We start from the raw sequence: 20,254 nt of genomic DNA, 5'->3' as shown, positions 1-20,254 counted from the left end.
AGCTTGCTTTTCATAGCAAAGTAGTTTCTGCATAGCTGCCTCTAGATGCTGATAGCTTCTGAAAATTGCCATTTGGAAAAAAATCTCTACAGTTTTCCCCATTTCCTACCTCTTTCCTCCCCTACCACATTCACCTCCAAAATTCTGGGTCAAAAATTCACTCTCAGTGTTCATTGGCTAAGAATCTAGTTCATTTCCCAGAAGAGAGAGTGGCTAGTATAAAAAGTCATTATGTACCATCAGTTCCTCTACACTCCAGAGCCTTCAAGGAAATGCTGTGGAATATAATCCAATATTTTACCAGTTCAACAGATAACTGACACTGAGATATTACTTAAAGGATATAAAACATAATTGGAGAGAGATGAGAAAGGATGAAGGGCCCTTACAGGGGATGAGATAAAGTGACTCGCTTTGGGAATGCAGAGGTGATTGTGGATTCTTCCAGATCCACTTGAGCTGTGAAGGTGGTTTTAGCAGGGAATTGTCAGGAAATCTGGCTCTTTAGTGGTTTGTAAATGTTGACTTAGCCTAATGACCTTCTGTAATCTGGGTGTGGTCAGGTCACAGAACCCTCTTCTGGCACCAAAGTGAATGAGGTAACCTTATGAAACCTTGCCAAAACCATGGCTTTCGGTCTGCATACTAGAACAGTTACTGCGAGCTTACTGGTCACTACCACACAGATGAAGATTTTGAGCTAGTGTCACAGGACCAACATCACAGTACATGGACGCATCCATTTTACTCAGCTACAAAATGGCTACTGGGATTACAGAAATGAGATATTTTGATGGCTATCTTATTTATATGACTTTGTTATATAATCATCAGATCACTAAAAATGGCATGCCAATAGCCAGAGCATTCAAGTCTTACATACTTTGAAGATAAGTCCTTTAGTATAAATTACCAAAAAATCTCTCTGCATCATTCTGACATGTTGATTTTATTTGTTTGTTTTAAATTGTTGTAAACTGTCCTGAGATATCTAGGTATGGGTTGGTATAGAAAATAAATAGTTAGTATATCATCTTTTTCAATCATTTTTACAAGGTTTGCATAGGTTAGACCCTGACATCAATTTGGTGGTATTCTCCTCGTATAGGCAGGAGGAGTTGAGGTCATTTTTGCCAAGTCTTGCAGCTCCTTGTGCCCACTGAAACCCTTCTTCAGAGAGTTGCGAAGACCTCTGCAGGAGCATAAGAGACAGCACAGTGAATTATTTTATTTTTATTTTTTATTTTATTAAAACATTTTTATGCTGCCCCATTTGCCGAAGCCTCGGGGCGGCTTACAACACTAAGCTAAAATAATTATAATATAAATCAAAAATATAAATATTAAATTAAAAATACAAAAATACAGTATAAAATAAGCCGCCCTGGCCAGATAAAATCCAATAATATTAACAGTTAAAATGCCGCTTGAATAAAAAGGTCTTCGCCTGGCGCCGAAATTACTGGGAGAAAGGAGGATAGTCAAAAATCATGTTTCTCTTCCTTTATGGGAAGTCTTTGCTGAAACGCAATGCATTCCATGAACTGAATGGCTGTTTTAGATCCACCCAAATAACAATAGAAACATGCCAAACAATTGGAAGATTAAATCATCATTAATAAGTCAGGAGGTTGTATCAGTACATATGTGCACTGAAGGCAGTTATACAACAGAACTCTTTCTTATCCACACTCTGCAGAGGCTAGAGGGGTCATGGCCTCTTGAACAGTTGAGATTGTGTTGTATGTAGCGATCGTGTGAGAGAAGAATTACCATTATTCACCAGCACAGCAAGCTTCTAGTGAAGGTTCAGGTGTCCTAGTGTGCTACTACTCCATGATAGTGGAGGTACTGTATAGCCACCAGGACTAATAGCCACTCATTATCCAACATGAATTTGGCCACTTCCCTTTTAGACCTCTCCAAATTGATGGCCATCACTGACATTCTGTAGAACTGAATTTCATAGTTTAACGATGTGCCAGCTGAAGTACTTCTTTTTAATCTGTTCTGAGTCTCCTCACCCATCAGTTTCATGGATGACTCCTTCTATTATTATGTTAGTTGAAGAAAAATGGCTTTCTATCCAGTTTCTCCACATAATGCACAATTCTTTACAGCTCTATTCTGACTACCCTCCTTTGCCTTTCTCCAAGATAAACATTCCCCAATGTGACTTCATGTATAGAAGCTGCACCAGCCCCTTGATCATTCTAGTTGCTCTTTGTTTCTTATTCTACAATATCCTGTTTAGGTACAGTGACCAGAATTGTACATAGTATTCCAACTGCAGGTGCACCATAGATTTGTGTAAGGACAAGATGGTAATTTGGTTTTATTTTTAATCCCTTTCTTAGTTAACGGCCAACATGAAGCTTGCCTTTTTCACAGTAGCCATGTACTGTGTTGACATTTTCATAAATCCATCTACCCCAGCTCCAAGATTTTTCTTGATTATTCACTGCCAGCTCAGATCCCATCAGTTTGCATTCAAACTTGGACTTTTTTTTAATATGTATTACATTATAGTTGCTTACCTGAAACCACAGTTGTCATTGTAATGCTCATTCTCCCAATTTGGAAAGATCCTTTTGAAGCTTTTTGCAACCTCTTTTTGTTGGAAGCACTCTCAGTAATTTGATGTTATTAGCATACTTGGCCACTTGACTAATTCCAGATTGTCTGTGAAGAAGCTGGAAACCATTGGTTCCAATACTGATCTTTGTGGGACTCCGCTGTTTACATGCCTGCTTTGAAAGGAGTGACTATTCATTCGTACTCTGTTTTATGTTCTTAAATCAGTTACTGACTCTTAAGAGGACTTTCATTCACTGTTCAGTTTGCTCAGGAGTTCATTGATGAACTTGGTTAAAAGCTCCCTTTTGGAAGTCCAGGTAAAAAATCAAACCTGATTATTTGCACTCTCAAAAAACACTGAATGGTTAGTGGGACAGCACTTCCCTTTCCTGAAGCCTTGTTGATTCTTCTTCATCAGGGCTTGTCCATTTAAGTGCTTATTACTATTATCTTTAATGATTTCAAGCATTTTATCCAGCACAGAGATTAACTTAACTGGCCTGTAATTTTCCAGATCTTCCTGGTTCCCTTCTTTAATATTGGTGTTAAATAAGTCACCCTCCAAAATAGAGGTCAGTCTTAGGGATATGCTGTATATTTTTGTTAGAAGAGCTACAATTTCACATTTGAGTACTGTAAAAACTCTAGGAGAGATGTCATCTAGGCCCAATTATTTATTAACTTACAGTCTGTGAATAAGGTTAAAAACTTTTTATCTTTTGTCACCAAATTTGCCTTACTTCCTCAGACTTTATTCCTGAACAGATCAGTTCAGGCATAGGTATCATTCAGCACCTCCATATATTCTCCTTATCCTTCTTTATTAGTCCTCTTAACTCTACTGGGTTTATTTTTTATTTATTTATTTATTTTTATGCCACCCAATAATCAGAGCTCTCTGGGTGGTTTACAAACTGTAAAAATACATATAAAAGTACGAACAACATTAAAACAGCATACAAAATTTAAAACCAAATTAAAGCATACAAATTACAATACCCTGTATGAATTGTTTGAACAACCTGTTTAAGCCCTGAAACAACAAATTAAATGTGCTGTGAAAAAGGACAGTCTTAACCTGTCACTGAAGGGATACTAAAATTGGAGACTGGCAGATCTCAGCAGGAAGGTAATTCCATAACTGCTGGCATCCAACAGTCCAGCTGCCTCCTAACTGATCTCCTGCTTCTAAAATAGTTAAATTATTTTATGGTAGGCCTAGATGTTGATGGTGATATGCTCCATGAAATGCTTTTTTTTGCATTTCTCATGGTTTGGTTGAGTTTCCTGTGTTTTTGTGCTCCCTTTTGTTTGACTATACATGGTACAGTATTGAACCTCGGCTAAATTTTGAGCATGTCATACACACTTATATTTTATGGTGGTAAATCTTGCATAAAGATTTTTTAAAAAAAATCTAGTCATGTTACTTGTTGGTTCATTACACTGGGTTAACTTATTTTCTCCCACAAATGGTCACACGATTCTCTTTTGGCAATTTTGTTTTTAAATCTGTAAGTCACATGCATTCTATACGTTCTCCTTTTCACACTATTCAAAAATACAGAGGTTAGCCAAATGCAGGTCTCAAATTCACTGCTATCTATTTGTTCATCAATAGCCATTTTGTCCAGTCCATTCACTGCATGTGATAATTCTTTTTTATCATGCAATTTACTTGAAAAAGTGTTCTCCTCTTGATGTGCCTCTGCACCTTCCCAGAGACAGATAGACAGACAGATGCACACAGATGATCCGGCAACTATAATTGCAATTACAGGGACTTGTTCTTCTGTCAGACTTTTCTTAAGCATAATGCCTATGTAGATTACTTTCTGCTAAGTGTATATTGTTTTCTTATAAAAATGATGAACAGATCAATAATTTTGCAAGCCCTTGATATCAATGCAATTTTTCCTTGAAGCAGAAAAGAGAGGCCCTCTCATTATTTATCTTGAGAATGTGATGGGATCCCTTTGAGAAGGTCAGCAAAATAATCATGGGATTTCTGTTCAAGCAGGAAAGAGAAAAATGATTCATTAGTTCAAAAATTATTTTACTGTCAGACCAGAAAATAGATGAAGGCTTCTAACAATATATAAGGGGGGGGGGGGGGAAGGCTTTACTTATTATTTAAGGTTACGCTTTAAAGTGGGAGAAGGTTCAAACATTACATTTTTTGCTTTGCTGTAATATAACAGAGGTCATACAGTTACCACATTCACCTTTGTAGTTTCCAGGAGGTTATTTTATAACTATGTTCACTATAACTTTTCCTATCTACTATGCACTTTCTTTCATTTGGTTATATGAGATCTGGAGACTGTATGCGATCTGATATAAAACTGTCCCTGAGAGCTGCACAGTGAAGTTCTGGGAGCAAATATGGAGGTTTCCATTTGAACAGAACATCCGCTGAGCAACAAGGACAAGCAGATACAAGTGACTTTTTTCAGGGCTGGGGATTCTATGCGTGGCACTGCTTCCTTTCATTTTGGCCATATCTAGACTGGCACTCAAGATGCATTTCATTTCTATTTTGTCCTTTAAAATTTCTGCTTGTCCTGGTATTACTGTCATAAGATTCATTCATTCATTCATTCATTCATTCATTCATTCATTCATTCAATCATTAAGACATTTCTATTCCATCCAATACAAAAAGACTTGGGATGGTGATGGCACACCATGGCAGCACACAAAAGTAGAATATAAATATCTAATAAAGCCAACATTAAAACAACACCAAATGAGTAGAGCATTGGCCCCAGGTACACCTCTCTGAGAGCAGGTTCCAAAGCCAGGACGCTCCTGCAGAAAAGTATATTTGATTCATACATTCTTACACTCTTTTTCCCCTGGTAAGTGATTGCTTTGATTTTAATTCTTCTCCCCCACCCTACCTGCTAGAAATAATTCATACATTATATAACTGCATCATCTGGCTAATTAGAAAATTTATATCTTGCACTCCCACTACGTTTGCATTGCTTAGGGTAATTTAAAACAAAAACGTAACGGTCCCATAAAAATAATTAAAAAAAATGATGTAAAGGCAAAGAACTCCATCTAGCATTGCATGAGTAGAGCTCCACTCCTACAACGGGCTGTTTTTCCTCCTCCTGAAACCCCCGTGTGCCCCCAACCTGATCTGGATTCTCCCAACCTGCTGCAGTAAATGTGGTGGTGGGGCTTGCAGGACAAGAAAGGCTCGGTTCTGCCATCTCTCTCTTCCACTGGTGGATTTACACCATGGATTCAACATAGGAAGAGCTAGGCAGATTTTTTAAAAGGAAAGAAAGAGGTTCACTGCAGAAAAACTTCTTGGCAAGACAAATATTTGCCAGTGTAAGATAGCTGTAACATTAAAAACAACAGGAAAGAAGGCTAAATGGAGCTCATGGGATAAGATGTTCCACTATCTAGGATCCTTCAACTCATCCCAACCTATGAGGCAGATTCAGCGTTGACTCACCTTTGGAAATTTAGTTTTTGGAACTTAATGCATTGAAAGTGTTCTTTAGAATATGCTTTTGGAGTGACATGCTCAGTCACTGTTACCCTTCTTAATATATAAGAAGTATCCTTTTGTCCTCTCCTGCAGAATTGTCTCTCTGGCAGAAGGGCACCCACAACTGACTATGCTGATTCATTTCTCGCTCCTGCTGGCTGGAAGTGGATCATATCCATATCATGGAACAGAACTTAATTCTTTGGATTCATTTGTGGTCTGAATAATGCCATGACACACTCATCTCTTGCATTGCTTGATCATTTGGGCTCATTTTATTGCTTTATATACAGAGACTTTATTCCCAAAAGGAATAAGGTCCCAATGAACTTTATAGTATTTTATTACTGAGTAGAGCTGTAGAGGATTATGCATGACCTTCACAGCATGCAATATGGTCTTCCTATGCTTCTCATGTGATTTTTGGAAATAAACTGTAAAAATAAGTTTGGCTGAACTAGATGTATGTTTAGTTTTCAGCAGTTTGAAAACTGCTGATTCCTACTTAAAGCCTAGATAAATCTTTTAAACACAAATTCCTTTCTGCACATCAGCTATCAAGTTCATAAGAACTGGCTGTAATTTATCACCAGTTACATCAGTGGAAAGAGATGTCTAATTGGTAATATTGTTTGATTCAGTTCCAGTGTTTTCAAGGCACTTATTAACCACAGAAAATTTGTTTAAAGAAAGAAAATCTGAAAAAATGTTAATTACTTTCACCATGAATCTTTTTTGTAATTTATTCTGTTTATATCATAAATACAAAATAGCTTCTGTGATTTCTAAGACACCTAGCAGTGATAAAATATTAAATTAACATGACGGGCAGTATAGATTATGAGATCAATATGAGCTTGGATAAGCAAAGACAGAGACTTGCAGATTTAAACATGCAAAAAGCTGGAAAATTATTCTTCTTAGTCACACTTTTGTTTAATTTTTTTAAGGCAAAAGCAAGCATACTTGGTATTTCTGATCAGGGATTAGTTGTGAAATGAAAGACCTTGAGTTATACAATTAAGTATTGATTTTGTTGATCGAGATTTAATTCTCATAGCAATTTGGCTGTGTGTATATTTTGGCTTTTTTCTTAATATGTACAGTAGCATTTTGCAGATATATTTGGCTAAGAGCTCATTTCACTTTTCTTTGTTAATCTAAAACCCAATTGCTTTGTGCAAATGGGACAAAGAAAGGCTTTATTTCTTGTGGACAACTGCAAATGCACTCATCTTAAAGAGTTGCTTAAGTAAACATAAAAATGCGTTTCGGCTGTTGGGATTCATACCACCAGTTTTTCACTGCATATTTTAATTTGAGATGTATTCTGTATCTGCCCAACACTGACCAGATACAAAGCAAAAGTATAAACTTTCATTTATCTGTATTCTCAAAGGCAGTTGGGGCACACTCTGTTACGAGGACTATCCGTCTAAGGACAATCACCACGCCGGCTGAAGACCGTGCAAACCGCAGTGCAACACATCTGGAGGCCAACATGTCGAGGAAGGCTGTGCTAAGCTATTGCAAATGCCTTCCAAATTATTCTGGCACAGAATAATCAAATATTATTTGATATTGCATTGTCCTTGGTTGCAATTATGGCACACTTTCTCCTTGAGAGTTCATCCAAGGCTGATTCAGAGTTGCTATAGAAGGGATTAAAGTGTCTTTAACTACATAAGTTTACAGTTTGGCTGACTGTGTCTGATGGCTGAGCATTAATTGGGTGCAATATTCCAGTATTTTGCTGTATTTATCCTTATTTTTATTTGTATTTTTGATTAATTTACTTTATGCATTTCTTAGTTGCCTTTCAATACCACAGTCTTCCCAGGACAGTATAAATAATACAATTCTGTATGACCATAAAAATTCATAAGAATCATAAACCAATTTGAAACCATTTGAGAATCTAAACCCTTATCAATCTGTATATGCTCCTTTGCCCACTTCCTCCATACTTTCTCCTCCAATAGTTTTCAGGCAAACATGCATTCGTCAGCATGTACCAACTCTTACTTTCAACAGGAAGCTTGTACTCACACCTTCCATGCCTTTGTCTTCCACATGTGTCTTCTTTGGAGACCAGTAGCTAAGCCTAGCCCTGCATCAGCCTAGCCCTGGACTGTTAAGTATCCTGCCACATTCAATCCAAGCAATGGAAATTTCTGGAATAGGGCAGGTCAGTGGAGAGGCTCTGTGGTCCTGCTCTGTTCCAGAAAGAGCATTTCATATTCATTTCCAGAGTTGCTGTACTGCTACAGTGAGGCCCATTGGCACAACCAAATTAGTGGATACACAGCCAAAGTACAAGACATTGCCCTGTATTTTTCTTTCGGTTATCAAATATTTGATTAGATTACCGAAGTTTTTGTGGTCAGGAAAATAAGCAGCCCTCAAATCTTTATATTGCCTTATTCTCCCACCCACACATCCACACACACAAATTAAAATAATCAAATCCCTTCTTTTGACAGTTGTCCAAAGCAAGTGCATGCAAAAGGGTGTGGGGCGTAGAGCTCTCCTTTCTGGAGTGCCTAGAGCAGGGGCCCTCAGACCTTTTAACAGGGGGCCAGTTGACAGGTTCCAGCAGTAGGCGGGCTGCCAAGGCAGTGCTGGCAGGGGAATGCAGGCTGATGGGAGGGCAGGGCACGCAAGGCGAGGTGGGGGGCGCACGGGGCGAGGCATCGGTTTGCTCGCGAGGAGATTGTTTTCCCCAATCGAGTCCAAAATAACCTCCTTGCGAGCAAGTTGCATGCACACATGCCCTGCGAGTGCAAACCCATGGGGCGGGCTGGTTAAATGGGCATGGCGGGCCGGATCCAGCCCGCGGGCCTTAGTTCGAGGCCTGCTGGCCTAGAGGTTCAGCAGACTGTGGAAATGGTGGAGGACACGGAGAACTATCAAGGGAAAACTCAAAAACTAGGAGGTCACACTGCTGAGGAAGAAGTATATTTACTTCTCGCTCTGAGGGCAGAACCCCTTTCTGCTTCGTTTTTTAATTGACAGCTGACCCATTCAGAGCGGTTGAGTGAGAACTAATTGACTTAAATGGAGCCTTGTCCATAGGTGTTATCTACAGTACTTCAACAGCAGAGACTTTCCAGGACAGTGGCCAGACAAGATGTCACCTATCAGGCAGCTGGAAGTACACATCTGTGCAATACCAGGGAGAAAATCAGGGTCTAAATTGTGAATATATCTGCCCCCTATTTTTTCATTTGTATTCTCAAAGAACGGTAATGACTTTGGGGTGACTTTCACTCCAAAATACTCTTTGGGCATGGGTGAAATGGCTGTCACTGACAACAGGATGGGTGAGATATCCAAGAGCAGCAAAGATTTTTGTTCTTCCTGCCAAGCAGCTCGCTTTCCACTTACAGCTATACACAATTGGATCTGTCTTTGGTTGTGTATTCAACAACCCTTAGAACAAGCCAGAGGTTTTCAGAGAGGTTTGTTGTTAAAAAAACAAGTAACTCTGCGCACAGTAGTCGGGCTTTGGATGGCATGCTAACCCACCATGGCTGTGCTATGTGAACCCAGTGCTGTTTATCTGGCTGTTAATTTTTGCTTGTCTGCTTTCCTTTCCTTTGCTATGATCATGTGAGTATCTAGCAAATGAACCAAGTAGCTTAGACTTTGTCAGGCAACCTTGTGATAGTAATGATTTTCAGTCACTTACGTATGCCTGATTTGATCTGAACCAGTAACCTAGAGGTGAAAGGCTTCATATATACTATTACCAAATCCATTACATTCCCCAAGATGCATCTGATATCCTACAGAATGGACCTTATCAGCAAGAAAAGGTACTGATTCACACTAAAAGTGCATTAGTAAGATGATTTAAACATGAGCCGAGAGGCTGAGCCAAACTGCTTCCTAGTGGCCGAAATCATAAATTAGATGCATTGTACTGATGGTGGAATCTGAACCCTTCTATCTCCTGTAAATAACTGAATGCTTGAAATGTCAATTGTTGTAGCACCCACATTGTTCTAAACATCTCTGAAAACATCTCTGTATTTTGTAGGCAGGATAGGGAACCTGACATATTTTGAGTTCCAAGAGTTAACCATAGTGTCTGTAACAGCCATGGGCATATTTTTCTCAGGTGCACCTAATCTTGGCCTTAGCCATTTTTGTTCCACTTACAGGAAGAGAAACCTCAAATCCTGCGGTTCACAAGTATGGCCTTATTTCCATAATATGTAGGAATGGGTTTGGCAAAATATCAGAATGGGAAAAATACAAAAGTAAAACATAGCCAGAGCAAAGACTCAGAAGAATACAGATCCTTTTGCAGAAATGTGTCAGTTTCTAAGTTTCTGTTTTATTCCATTAACATGAAATGAGAACAGTTCATTTCCAGAGTTTACTCAGGTATACGTCTTTAAAAAGTAAGCCAAGATGTAATATTGAGTTTATTTTTAGATTTAGAATTAATTGCATGTCCCTTTGTAATAATTTGCCCATGTGTATTAAGAATTCTGTCGCATAACTTCTTTATTCCAATGACAGCAGGATGCATGTGTTAATGTCTTCTGCAAATAAAGTTGCACTGAAGATTAAATTAAGGGGTGCACTGGGGAGAGGATCTTTATATATACTACTTATCTAACAAATGCATCAGACTAAATCTCTCATAGTCTTAACTTCTAGACTTGCAACTTTATAGGATGTATAGAACTGTTTTCTCGAGCACAAAGAATTCCAAAAATGAATGAATAATTATAATCCAGTGGAAAATAGTTCATAGAAATGCATTCAAAAATATTTTCCACCAGTACTAATTCCACAGTTTAGCATACAGCATTTCATTGAGACAAAAGAAAATTGCTTCCTATGAACAAAATTTTGGAACACAGGTGAAAAAGAGATGAGGGGTTTCATCTCTAAACTTGAAAAATGTTCCATTATTTTGATGGATCTAAATATTCTCATAATGTCTTCCAAATGGCACTATAGTAGTAGCAGTATATATGGTAGATAAGTTAAATCCAGTGAAGATTTTCCACAGATGGAACTCCATCAGCAGAACCAGAAGGATGTGATCCCTCTGCCTCTTGCGTGCTTTTAAAATCAGCATCAATGGTTGGGGGGCCACCAGACCAAATTTGGGGAAGGCGTGCAGTTACCTGGTAGAGGGAGAATGTTCTGTCATACAGGTGGGAATCTAACTTGTGTGATGTTGGATTCTTCCCTTAGTTTGACAATTGAATACTTCATCATCTTCTGGAAATGTCTAACAATGGTACTACCAGCCATCCTCCACAATTTGAGACATTTTTCTTCCATTATTTTGGACCTCAAGAATATCAAAAATAATATAATCAACACACACAAAAGCATCTAATTCCCTTCTTCCTCAGACCCCAACCTGGAAATAGCTGGCCTCTGATCTCCACTAACCAATCTCAACTCATCAAAGAAGCCCAGCCTTCAACTAGTACAATTAATCACAGTAATACATATCATCTGTTGAACAAAAACAAGAGGTCTCCATTTCACCACTTTTCCTTTCCCTTCTTTCCAGGTAGAACAATGATCTTGAGCCAAAGTTCAGGGTACAAGGGACCAACAAGTTCTTTCTTAACATGGTCAGTTACAAACACACATTCACAGAAACTTTTCCTATTAATCCTATTTTCAGAGATTCTAATAATGTGGCAGTGTTAGAAGGAAAATTCTGGATTAAGTTAGCACAAACCTCAGCCAAGCAGGAAAGAGTGCCTAAATTGGGACAGAGTCCTCCCGATCATGTGAACTCTCTCTCAGAGCACTCTGGGCAGAGCTATTTTGCACTACTCCATTTAGTCTTGTTTCTCAGTCACCATTACAGCAAGCCACTTTACCTGGTACCTCCTTTGAAAAGCCTCGATCACCTGCTCATCTGCACCTCTTCAGTCTTGACTTGTGTAACTTTATTTACAGCAACATATTTGATCATATTCTTCTCAACCCTGTGCTGTGCTGTCCTTCATCCAACTCATCTCCAACCTGTGATTACAAACCCTTTTTTAATCTGGTGCTGCAATCATGAGAGCACTTTAAGTACATTTAGCTAAATATATTTACAGATGCCTTTTCAGACACTTAGACCCAACAGGCAGCTGGATCCATGGGGACTAATATGCATGCCTCTCTCTCCTTCCTCGTTGTTGCCCTATACAAGCAAGTGAATGCCTTCATAGGGGTCGAGTTGAACCCAGAATATGTGTGCTTGGACCATGAGGGCATGATGCAGCCAAAGCACCCTATTTTTGGTTCAAGGATACACAAAAGCACCTGTGTCAAACAGGATGTAGTTTATTGAGTACAGTGATGAAACAGAGATGCAGAATAGAATATTAATCAATAAGTAAAATAGTGCCTGAATTCTCTGTGGCCTGTCAGTTCTCTGAATAGTCCAGGGTGCTCTCTATGTACCTCCAAAGGCACCCGGGAAAGCAGTGCATCAATTCCACTCACGTATACGCAGCTTGGCTGAGAAAAAAAGACATTGCCGCTTGCCCTGGATTTGATAAGGTTCCTCTCTTTCACTATTGCAGTGCTTTTCAGGTTGCACCAAGTCTCCCTCTCCCTTGCTAGGAATGAAACTCTTTTGGTAAGCTGAACTGCTTGGTTTTCACTGCAAAGGCATTCCTTATTACAAAACGATCGAAGGAAGGGAACTTCAAGGTCGTTATCTCTGGTGCTCTTCTTAGCAAGCTGAAGGTCATAAGGCTTTGGCATAGTTTCAAGAAACTATTTTGGCTTTTCAGTATTGGGAAAGTTTACTACAGTACCTGTTAAACCTCAACAATGTCCTTGCCAATCTTCCAGTTGAGCCTGATCAATTGTGTAGTTCCCTAATCTGAACTGGATTAGACTACTAATCAAACAGGAACCTAAATGCATTGGACACGAACTGAGTATTACATATGTTGAAGATCCCTATTTTCTTTCCAACAGGAACATGCTTCATACACTCCATCGCACACAGATTGTTACAGCTGAAAGGGTTCAACACTAGCACTTGCACTCATGCATGGGAACATGTCCTTCTTGGGTCATAACGTCATCTGGCAGCCCACTGATTTCAGTGACACTTATTTCCATGAAGTATTTATTAAAGGCTGGTTTGGATCAATAAATGCAGGACTTGGGTTTCAGTTGGCTTACCTTACTCTCATAATGGAATAGCCATGTATAGATGATATAGTTTGTAGCAAACACAGATCCATCTGCTTCTGGCAAATGGAATCTAGAGAATTTTAACCCTAGTTAGACCTAAAGTTATTTGCATCCCTAATCAGTCTCAGCTGGTTTAAAGACTGGCCCCAAATGTAAGACTAGCACTGTGTCTTGCAAAAAGGTCACATACAATCATGAGCAGTATGTCATGCTTTGGTTTACTAGTGTATTGAAACAGAAGCCTAAACTCTTCTGATATGAACCACTTAATCTTCACAGTGCTCCATTCCTGCAATTTTTTTCTTCCTTGCAATATTTTCTATATTAGATTCTTGGGTGATCCTAAATCAGCCATTTCACTTGCCATCAAAACACAAAGTAGCAATGTTTGTTCTTGGAATGCCAATAGTTTATTGATCTGTTCATTTCTGCCTGGTACTAATACTGAAAATAAGGAATGAGTGTACTTTTTCTATGTGAGTACCACAGCTCATTTAACAATGGATGCTGCAGAAACTTTGAATATATGTTAAGCCACTAATATTTTCAATGTTAGCATATTTTTGATGATTTATCTGGAACAAGAAATGGAGACATAAGATAAAAAGGGGAAAACAGCTGTAAAATGGCATTTATTTTTACTGAATGCCTTACTAAAACAGTTGCTAAAAGTATTCTTCAAATAAAGAGGTAAAATTAGCATTGTACAATCAGGCAGTGTATTTATTTAATATAATGTGCAGATACAATGTCTACTGCTTTGTTTTCTGTAGTTTCCTCACTTGCTTGACTAGACCTAGCCAATATCTGATTGATTCTGGTCTGAGTGAATAGACCAGTTCAGTGTAATTTCTTCTCTTGTTGCTTTCATTTTTATTAGATGTTGGGTGCATGAAAATCAATAAGTTCATGCACATGTTAAGTTATTTTCTAGCAAATTTCATTGTCTCCTTTATATAGAACATTCTCATATTTTTTAAATACATATGAAGCAATTTGGGCTCTTTCCTGTTTCCCTATCTCTACCTTAGCAAAGTTCTAATTATACATATTATTAAAACAAGTATTACATTAATCTGATTGTCATCATTTTTCTTCCGATGACAGTGGTTGGACGTATACTGTTTAATTCCATGTGTAAGCATTACATATACCAGTATTCTCCTTTTAAACTAGTAGAATATTGTATCTTTAGTTTGCACAATAAAGTTATCTGTAGTCCCACCAAATAATAAAAGTAAGGTGAAGGAATCAGTAGCATTTCAAATCTTGTGCTGAAATTTTGGTTCAACAAAAATAAAGCCAGAATTCGGACAGAAGTTAAGTACACTTAAGGAGCATTGAAATCAGTGGGGCTTGACCATTTTCTGATACACAAAAGCCTCAATTGTTTTACTACAACTTAACCATATCTGTCTTCTTCTGTATTGCATCCTATTCTATCTCTGTAATTGTGGCCACCTAGACAAGATAGAGTTGCAGTGCAATCCACATGAAATAATTGAGCCTATTTCTTGGAAGAATATTCCGTTTTCCTTAATAATTCCTGAGGAACAGAAACTGTAAATTACTCTGGAGCAAGTAATGATACTTTACACATACAGATTCCAAAATCAGCTGCTTAAAATGTAAATTGCACTTAACTATTTTGCAAATTGGGTCCTATTTGCCTGAGCAGAATCTTTAAAGCTATGAATTATCTCAAAATGGACTTTATTATTGCATTTAATTATAATGAAGGATTAAGCACAAAAGTATTTAACAATCTATTCCTTTTCTACTGTGAATTTTGGACAGACAGTAATTGACTGTTTACAGCGAATAACTATTTCTGTTTTATAAGTAGTGTATTTCTAATTCCTGCCCCTCCTCTTAAATTGTTACAGAAATTGAAGCAACCTGAAGAAACAAAGGATGATTCTAAGAAGAGGTTATCTAAAATTTCCCTGGAGTCTCTCAATAAATTTAATAGCAGTACAACCATTTTATTGGAAAAAGAGAAGAACTGTCTGAACAAGGTTGAAGAGCGACAAAATGGGAAGAATGAAGGAGTTGCTCTAAATAGTTCCAATAGCCATGGCATAGGCCACTTAGAATCCTTGAGTGATTCTTTGTATGATAGCTTCTCATCCTGTGCAAGCCAAGGCTCAAATGATGTATAAAGACACTCTAAAGTAGTGAGCACTGAGTGAAGCACGTAAGGAATAGAAGGCTAAATAAACAAGAAAGAGGAACTAGAAGTATTCAAAGTAAGTTGGCAAGACTCCTAATACGGTATTTTCAGATGTGTTCATCCAGAGCAATAAAGAGGAAGAAACTGCATTATAATAGAAAGACTGGAAGTTCAACATCGACAACGCAGTTGTTACTTTTAAAAGTCTTAATTTTGCACTTTTATAAATATTTGTACAGGAGTTGTAAAAAATGTTCTTGGCCAGGGTCAGGGAAAAATTATATTTCTAGAAAACATGACAGCAATAAGTACTAATTGGTGCCATGCTCCTGATATGGCAGTTTACTAACTTTAAACACTGATGTTAATATTAACAAAGTTAGTATTTTTTCATAAAATAAAGATTTATAAACATTCTAGTCTTAAAACTGTATGTAGAAACACTGCTTTTAATGCAAATTTGAGTTTGCCAAATTGTCTATAATAAATCTCTTTGGACCACATTGTGCAACATACATTTTCTATATATATATATATATATGTGCAATTTTGAGACAAAGTTTCTCTATGTACTCTATTTGATCAAAACATCCAAGTGATAGCCTACTTTCCATTTATATGTAGCTTTTATCATGAGTACCAGTTGTGTTGATTTAACTTCTCTCATTTTCATCTTAACTCTGTTAATCTGGAAATAATGAAAAGCAATTTAGATTTGTACCCTACACTTTAAAATTTTTAAAAAGAAAAAAATGGTGCTAGCAAATAAATTTGTGTGTGTTGGTGGGAGGTGGGAGAGGTCCTACAAAGACTGTTTATATGTAAGAGAAAAATCTATTTCAAAAGTGGAGTGTATTTTTTCTAGATGTGGAGTATTTATAATAACTTTTTGTACAGCAGTCTGTAAGCTAGCTATATTTGGAATATTTCTAGCCCCTTTACTATATTTGTAGCACATGCCTGTTCATTTTTCTCCAGTATGATGTTGTACTATCAGTGTTACATTGTTAATACTTTTGTGCAATGTTACATTTCATGATGTTTTGAACATTCTGTCAGGGTGGTTGTCTCTTACCTTTATGAAATTTCTTTTGGAATTTATTTCTGAATAAAAGTCATATCACATCTGGATATCAAAACAATGCAATATGTACACATATCAGTAGACTTTCGACAATGGGAATAGGTCAATTTTGATTAGCATTTCGAAAGAAAAAACTGCATGGAACTAGAGTGATACAAGATATCTCTCTCTGGTTTGTGCAACAGCAACATATGTCTGGAAATAAATTTTTATTTCCATAAAATAAAAGCACAGTGCAAGAAAGGTGTGGATATTCTGCAGCCACTTTCTCAATCAAAGCAGCCTTGCATGTTCCCCAAAGTAATGTGACAGTGAACTACAAGACCTGAATTTGCTACATAGCAACTAAAAAGTAATTTAAGCTTAATTCAAACCTCTCTAATGCCTGATCTGGATTTTGAAACAAGATGTTGAATGGTGTAAAGCAAAGTAAGGTCTCTAAAAATGAGCCTAGGAAAATCTATCAGGGCATACATAGGGATTGTCAACAGTACAGCTTTATTTATTTATTTTCAAGGCAGCTGATTAGCCCTAAGCAGCTAACACTAAAATACAGGCCTACAGTGCAATTATAAATACGGTGTGGGGAAGGGCGGGGGGGGGTTGCTGGTAGGAGTAGTAAAGTCAGTTCTCAAAATACCTGCAGAAGAGGACAGCTTTCACCTGGTGCGGAACTGAAAGCAGTGACTGCGCCAGGCAGACCTTTCTGGAAGCCCATTGCAATGGTGGGGAGGCAGCAAGACACAAGGCATTTAACCCCAGCCCTTAGCCGTGTGCTAATAAAGCATCCCAGGAACAACATGGAAGTCTACAAAGACCTGAAGGCAGAGCAGAAGTGGGACAGTGGGCCAAGCGGTTCTAGAAAAGACAACGCCCCCCTTTTAGGCACGTGCTTATTTTGAAGAAGAGTTTGATGAACCGTGGCTAGCACAGCCTCTTGTCCTTCACCGGAGGGCCACAGTGAGGCATCCCTCCCGCTTCCAGAAGCTCAAGGGTCCAAAGCACTCTCCCTGACTCCCACCCGCCCTTACGTCTCCCCCCCCCCCCCCGCCCCAAACCCGTTCCCGGGGACCAGCCCGGCGCCTGCGAGGGCTTCCATTCGGCCGCTGCCGCCAAGGCTTGAGCAGCCGGGCGACTGGCTCGTTCGCAAGTGGGCGGCGAAGTTTCGCGCCGCTTGAGCGCAGCGGCCACCGGGAGGCCGCTGGCAGGCGGCGCGGCTCGCCGGGAAGCTGGGTAGGTTTCTCGCACTGCGCAGCGGATTCTTCCCCCGCCTGCTCTAGCCCAGTGCCTTTAAGCAGAGGAAGGCGGCTCACGACGCCCGGGATCCGCTGGTTAGAAATAATGAGCCGCCGGCCTTTCCTTGGGCGTGAAGTGCGCCTGCTCAGCAGCCGCACCGCCGCCTGACTCCGGACGCGCTCTTCGCTTTTCCCGCCAAGACCTCCACGAAGAGGAACTCCTCTTGAGCGGGCTCAGCGCGGGGTTTTCTCCGTCCTCTTCGGGTCTGCATCGGCGGAACAACAGTGCCACCAGGGCGAAAGGTTGGGAGAGAGGTCCGGAACGCCACTCAAGGGAGTAAGCAAAAGCACCCCCCCCACACACACACACACACGGCTGGTTTACCGCAGTTAAGTGAAGCATGTCATAACCTATCTGCGTCTCCATAAAAAGCCATTAGGCCAGATTACCTAAATGCACCACCGTGGGCGGACGTCTCCCGCAGCCGCTCCGCAAAGCGCCAGTCTCCCTCCCCGCCGGAGGTCGCGTTCACGCGGGTGCGCCTGGGTGCAGCGCGCGGCACCACCTTGGGACGTACCTGGGCAGGAGCCACCGGCCCGTCTGCCGCTCATGCTTGCAGCCCTTTCAGACACAGTCGCTACCCACGCGACGGTTGCGCGATATATTTTACACGTGAATTCAGCACCCCTAGTCAGGAGCTGCAGCACGTTCCCAGGACAACGCAGCGCTTCACGCGCCTCTTTTACACGCGGGTCTAGCTGGTCGTACATTCCAGAAACACAAGAGGTCTGAAAATACCAACCAGAAACAGCTTCGCTGAAAGCCAAGAGAAAGCGAACCCTTCTGAGCATCTCACGGACTCCCGCGTTCTAAGAACACTTGCACAGCTTTTTAAGTATCCAAAATGCGTCAGATCAATAACCGTGGGAAATAATTCGAAATTATCCCCATGCTGCAAATGGGACCGAGGGAACTGAGGCTGACGGTGGCTCACCTAAGGCCACCAAGTAAGTTCATGGCAAAGACGAAACTTGAACGGGAGACTTTCACACTAAACCTTGGCACGTGCGCAACTGTTCAGCTTTTTTGCCTGCAATGGGGAAGGAACGCTGTGCATGGGCAACTTTGCTGCATGAAATCTTGCGAGTGTTCTCGAGCTCTTTCCTCTCCTCCCACAAACGCATTTTTAAGAAAACGTTTCTAGCCCTCAAGGTTGTGGGAAAAGACTTAGAGAAAAGTTGGCGTGCACGCGCTCTCTTGGAAGCATAAAAACCGAGACTGCCTTCTGTCAGAAGCCCACTCAGTGTCTTCACGTTTATCCTGTCTCAACAATCACATCAGGTCCGTCCGTCTGCTCACCACTCCAAGCACCCCCTTCTTACTAGTAGCATCTTTTACCTTCTTTGCAGTTCAACAAGCTGCTGCCTCAAATGCTGCCAAAAGCTACCCGGAAAGACAAGAGCACGTAACGCCAAGCTGGAATTTAACCCCGTTTGCCTGGTCTGGGGAGAAGATTGCCTGCGCCGCAGCTGCCGTCAATCAGCTCTCTAGGTGAAGCCCCGAACTGGTAACCTGAAGACCCGCCTCACCGAGCCCAGGCTGGTTTCTGATCCGGCCGGGTCGCAGCCCTCTGCTGCCCTCGCGAAAAAGAGCGGGCCACCCTGTTCCTTGGACTAGCTGAAAAAACAGGGTCAGAAAAGGCGGCGTGGTCATAGCCAATCATGCCATAGGGAGTAAGATCTCAGCCTGTTTGGCACCCGCCACTGTTTTTGCCTAGAGCAGGGCTGCTTCCTCGCTTCGTATGCCTCCAACAGGGCAACTCCACCAGCTCTTGGCACGGATCGGTGCCCTGTTTCCCGTCCTGCGACGCCTGGTAACACGGAGTCGGCGCTGATCCCCGCGGCCAGGCCGACGGCGAGCGCGGCAGAGGGGGCGCAGCCCCTCGCCTTGCCTTCTGCACGCGCACGCGGGCAGGGCGCGGGGAGCCTTGGGAGCGGGCGCTCGGGCGAGGGCGCTGGCTGGCGGCAGGTGGCGGGATAGTGAATGGATCGATACCACATTTACTCGAGAGTGCATTCAAGGGGGGGAGTGTGTCCGCTTCTGTTGCCAATTAATGTACTGGTTCACACAATCCTCCTGACACCCATATACGTGCCTAAGGTGGGAGAGGAAAGGCACCATTGTAATGAGAAAATTACTTGGCCGTAACTGATTGCCTAGAACAGATAGCAATCCACTCCAAGTCACCTTGACCACTGGATTCCCAGTCTTCTTTTTTGCCTTTTAAAGGGTGTCAGGATCCTGCCCCTTATGTCGGGGGGGGGGGGCAAGTTTCCCCCACACACAGTCCTAGGGTAGGAACAAAATGGGTACTAGAAAAACAGCACGGGGGGGGGGGGGGAGAATGTATAGCCCGAGCAAAGCAGTAACTAGACCAAATGTTTAAAGTTGTTACTTCATGGAACTGTTGTCTTGCTGGGTGTTAGAT

General features: G+C 40.6%; 1 protein-coding gene across 1 annotated transcript in view; it reads left to right on the top strand.

The window, feature by feature from the left end:
- The window catches only part of NCKAP5 (NCK associated protein 5), a 640,837-nt gene extending 625,376 nt beyond the window's left edge, over positions 1 to 15,461 (top strand). Inside the window, exon 17 of the mRNA XM_044438433.1 lies at positions 15,160 to 15,461. Within this exon, the coding sequence (XP_044294368.1) occupies positions 15,160 to 15,176 (17 nt within the window). The 3' untranslated portion in view covers positions 15,177 to 15,461. The remainder of the gene's footprint in view (positions 1 to 15,159) is intronic.
- Positions 15,462 to 20,254: the final 4,793 nt, after the last annotated feature.

The sequence above is a fragment of the Varanus komodoensis genome, unplaced genomic scaffold (genome assembly GCF_004798865.1).
Source record: "Varanus komodoensis strain SLA01 unplaced genomic scaffold, ASM479886v1 scaffold32, whole genome shotgun sequence".
Lineage (NCBI taxonomy): Eukaryota > Metazoa > Chordata > Lepidosauria > Squamata > Varanidae > Varanus > Varanus komodoensis.
This window is presented reverse-complemented; position numbering and strand designations above follow the sequence as displayed.